This window comes from Tupaia chinensis, unplaced genomic scaffold, assembly GCF_000334495.1.
Source record: "Tupaia chinensis unplaced genomic scaffold, TupChi_1.0 Scaffold000270_1, whole genome shotgun sequence".
NCBI classification, from domain to species: domain Eukaryota; kingdom Metazoa; phylum Chordata; class Mammalia; order Scandentia; family Tupaiidae; genus Tupaia; species Tupaia belangeri.
The window spans coordinates 4,983,832-4,988,211 of NW_006159750.1; the positions used below are offsets into that span (position 1 = coordinate 4,983,832).

Below are 4,380 nucleotides of genomic sequence, written 5' to 3' on the forward strand. Positions count from 1 at the left end.
GCCCGGAGCGGGAAGTGTCAAGCGGCAGCCGGGTTCCCCCGTCTTCGCCGCCACCTCTGCACCCGGACCCCAGACCGAGGCCCGGGCCCAGCCGCCATGACGAACGGTGAGAGTCAACGCCCGGGGCGGGAGGTGGGAGTGAAGGATGGGGGAAAACTGGCAGGCAGAGCCGGAACTTGACGTGGCGGTTCTCCCCGCCCCTTGCCAGCCCGGCCCCAGTTGGCCTCTCGGCGCCCCTAAGTCCTGTCCTTGTACCTTTAGCGGGGTTCCCCCTTCGCGTACACATCTAGGGTCTCCGGTGCCGCTCGAGCGCACCCCGCGAGCCCTCGGTCTCTACCTTTGCATTCCTTTTCTCGTTCCTACAAGTTCTGGCCCTGGGGAAGGCCAGTTCTCGTAGAACTCCTGCTGTTGAACCCAGGGAAGAGGGGATCCCACTCCGGCCCCCTAGGTCCTCAGACTTTCGGACGGTAGGCGTGTTGACAGGAGTATATCAGGCCCCGTACCACGAGGGGAGTGCGTGTGACTGTAGACCTCTCGCCTAAAAAGTTCTTGTTTTGAAAAAAATACTGTAAAGTCTTCTCTTGTTTGATTCTAAAGCCCTGGGAGGGTAATCCCTGTGGATACCCTGGCTGGTGTTGCAAGGGATGAATTTAGACACTGCCTCCTAAGTGAAATGGCAGTTACTACCCTGTTTATCTGACCTAATTCCTTTTCAACACTTTGTAGAGGGGATTTCCAAATTCCAGGGGAGGGAAAGAAGCAGATTTTTATAGTCTTTAGAATCAGACTTAACAGGAAAGGAGAGAAGAAAACCTGAGGCAGTATGAGGGGCACAGGAAAGCATTTTTCAAAAGTACTTGTCCACAGGCCTGGCACTCATAGTTCACCTCCTTGTAAATTTTGACATTGTCTGAAAAAACCTATGGGATAAAAATAGCACATAAAGTATTGTTTCTTATGAAAATTTAGTATATGTATTAATTTATTTGGATCCTTTCTTAGCTGACACTTGCCTGTGAGATCATGTTTTTAAAGACTTACTTAAATTTATTTATTTTAATTTGATCAGAGAGAGAGAGAGAGAAAGCAAGCTGCCAGGTCCGAAACTCAAACCGTGTTCAGCCCCATGAGAATCCAGAGTCCTTAACCATCATGTCATCTGTCACCCCCTGTGAAATGGTTTTACTGAGTGATAGTGTGGTCTGGATGTAGAAGACAACTATATACAGTACCCATTTGGAGGTTCCTGGACAGTCATGTGGCCCAGGATACTAGGCATAGTAAGAGAAAGGACATCACTCAGGAAGAAATGCTCTGAATCAGAAATAAGTAATAAGTGAGCATCCAAAGGAAAAAAAGAAAAAAGAAAAAAGCGAACAGCCTGACACAGCAACTTCACCTACCCTCTTTTGGAGTCCAATATCTTTTTTCTTCTTCTTTTTTTTTTTTTTTTTTTGCAGTTAGGTGATTCATTGTGCCTATCTGTACAAGAAATAGCTTGGTTTATATATGTAAGAACTAGAACTAAGAGTTTAAAGCTTTCCACTGTGTCAAAGTCTTAGGGTTTGTTTTTTTTGTCTTTGTTTTTGTTTTTTAAGGTTTTGCTATAGGGCATGTGCCCTTGCTGGAGACAGACAGAGACACTCCCCTCCCCCCAATGGCCATGCTGCGGTCTGTTCTCCATGACACTCCCCTCTCCCCAATGGCCATGCTGCGGTCTGTTCTCCATTCTCCTCTCGGGATTTTTGATCATGAGTGCACATGCACCCGGTGTGATTGTCAAGCTGTCGGGTCTAGGACTCAACTGTGCTCGGCTTTGTGGGAGTCCAGTCCAGTGCCCTAACCACCACACCACCTCCTGGCTGCCCAGAATTTTTTTTCCCAGCAAGAAATTTGTTATGCTGGGAGAAATTTACTTTGTAAGTAGTGTACATGAAGAAAAATTGTAGTCATATGAATTTAACTCTTGCAACTTCCATTAAGCTATATATAGTATATATAGTGTATATATATATATATAGTACATATAACATATAGCTCTCTCTATATATTATATACCATACACGGTATAGTATATAGTATATGGTATAATGTGTGTGTGTGTGTGTGTGTGTGTATATTAGCCAGAGAGTACCTCCATTGGCCGGAGACAGACAGACAGAGGGAGAAATCACCCCATGGGGCATGGTCATGTAGCAGTCCCTTCTCCAGTTCTCCACCTGTCAGGATTTGGGGCTTGCACGCACAGGCAATTGGGCATGTTTTTAAGCCATGGGGTCTGGACTTGAACCGTGCAGTAGAGTAGGCCTTGTGGGATCCAGCCACTTTAACTGCTAGGCCATGAACTGGCCCAATTAAGCTTTACTTTTTGTCTTAACATACCCTTGCCTTAACACACACATATGAGAGACTTAACTAATTATTGAGCTCTCTCTTATCACATGAGGATTTATAACAAGAATGTTTAATTCCCTGGTCTCATGCTCCAAGAATTTGTGTGTGTCTCAACCAGTCGCAAACACTGGTCTTTCCTGACGGGCAGATTCCACATAAACTGTCGTCTGCCCAGGATTTCTGGTTTTTGAAAGGGCAGGGGAGGTGGCACTGAAACTGCTGTGAGGGGACAGTAAGGTAAGGTAACCTAGTTAATCCCAGGACTTGGCACTCTCTCGTCAAGCGTTGGCACTGCAGGTCTATCATCTTATAAAGTATCATCCTCGGGTAGGATCATCTGTCCTAAGCTACTTCAGCTCCAAAGGTTTTCCTTTCTTCTTTGTGCAACAGTGTATTCCTTGGATGGGATTTTGGTGTTCGGGCTCCTCTTTGTTTGCTTCTGTGCCTTTTTCAAGAAAGTACCTCGGCTTAAAACCTGGCTGCTATCAGAGAAGAAAGGAGTTTGGGGTGTGTTTTACAAAGGTAAGGTCATACCTGGGGAGAGGACATTGCCATCTCTGGACAGCGCAGTGCTGCACAGTGGAGGTAGAATGGGCTGGGTTGTACTTGGATCCACTGTTAGAAAAACACCCCACAAGATTGGACCTGAGAGGCTATAAAATTAAATAAATCATTTTCAAAATTGAGAGAAAAAGACAAATATTAAAATTTGCTGTTATTTAAAACATAATTATTTATTTTAGAATCCAAGTAATTGTAGTATTCTCCATGGAGTAAAAGTATACAACCTAGGGGCCAGCAGGTGGCATGGTGGAGGAGTAAAAGTATACAACCTAGGGGCCAGCAAGTGGCATGGTGGTTGGGGCGCTGGACTACCACATGACCCATGGTTCAAGTCTCAGACCTGGCAGCTTTCTGCAGCTTGTTTTCTCACTTTCCCATTCTCTCTCTCTGGTCAAATTAAATAATAATCAGGCCCAGCAGTTGGCATAATGGCTATGTCGCTGGACTCCTATGTAGTTGACCATGGTTCGAGTCCTGGACCTGGTGGCTTAAACTCACACTGGGCATGTGTGCGTGTGTGCCCAAGATCCCGAGAGGAGAATGGAGGAGAAGGGATTGCAGCGTGGCCATCCCCCCGGGGGGGTGATTTCTCACTTTCTGTCTCTCTGTCTCTCTCTGTCTTCCTGGCGAGCGCACATGCCATATAGCAAAAACCTCTCAAAAAAAAAAATTAAAGTTAAATAAATAATTCTCTTTAAAAAAGTATACAACTTTATTCTGAACTGAAATTCTTCCCTTCAGTGGGAGGGATATTTCCCCACCGAAAATTTTTCTGATTTTCTGTAAAGAATACATTGAGATTTCATGCCAGCCCCATGATTTGGTAGTTAAGGCAGCCAGATCCCACCTGGCCAACCATGTGGTTCAAGTCACTCACCGGTAGCTTGAGAAACTTGGTGGGTACGAGTGGATACATACCCAAAATCCCAAAAGAAGAGAGAAATGGAAAAGGAATTGTGGAATTGTGGCGTGACCTTCCTCATGGCAGGAGTACTTTCTCTTCTCCCTGTCTCTGCCTCTCTACAAGGGCACACGCCCTCTGCTAATATACATGCGTACATAAAGAATACATTGCAGTCTCTTAAGTTTTTTTTTTTTTTGAGAGGTTTTTGCTATAGGACGCATGTGCTCACCAGAAAGAGAGAGACAGAGAGACAGAAAGCAAGAAATCACCCCCGAAGGGGGATGGCCATGCCACAAGCAATCCCTTCTCCTCCTTTCTCCTCTCAGGATCTTGGGCACGCACACACATGTGCCCGGCATGATTTAAGCCTCCGGGTCTGGGACTCGAACACTTTATGTGTGTGTATATATTATACATATAATTTTTTTTAAGAGAGTTTTTTGGGGACTGGCAAGTGGCATGGTCTTTAAGGGCACTGGAATCCCACATGGCTGACTGCAGTTTGAGTACCAGACCTG

The 4,380-nt window shown here is 45.5% G+C and overlaps 1 protein-coding gene across 1 annotated transcript in view; it reads left to right on the forward strand.

Annotated features, from left to right (window-relative positions):
- Positions 1–8: 8 nt before the first annotated feature.
- TMEM167B (transmembrane protein 167B) overlaps positions 9–4,380 on the forward strand; it is a gene marked incomplete at its 5' end in the record, with an annotated part of 5,291 nt that continues 919 nt past the window's right edge. The window contains 2 exon segments of the mRNA XM_006149514.3: positions 9–106; positions 2,785–2,916. Coding sequence (XP_006149576.1) covers positions 97–106; positions 2,785–2,916 — 142 coding nt within the window.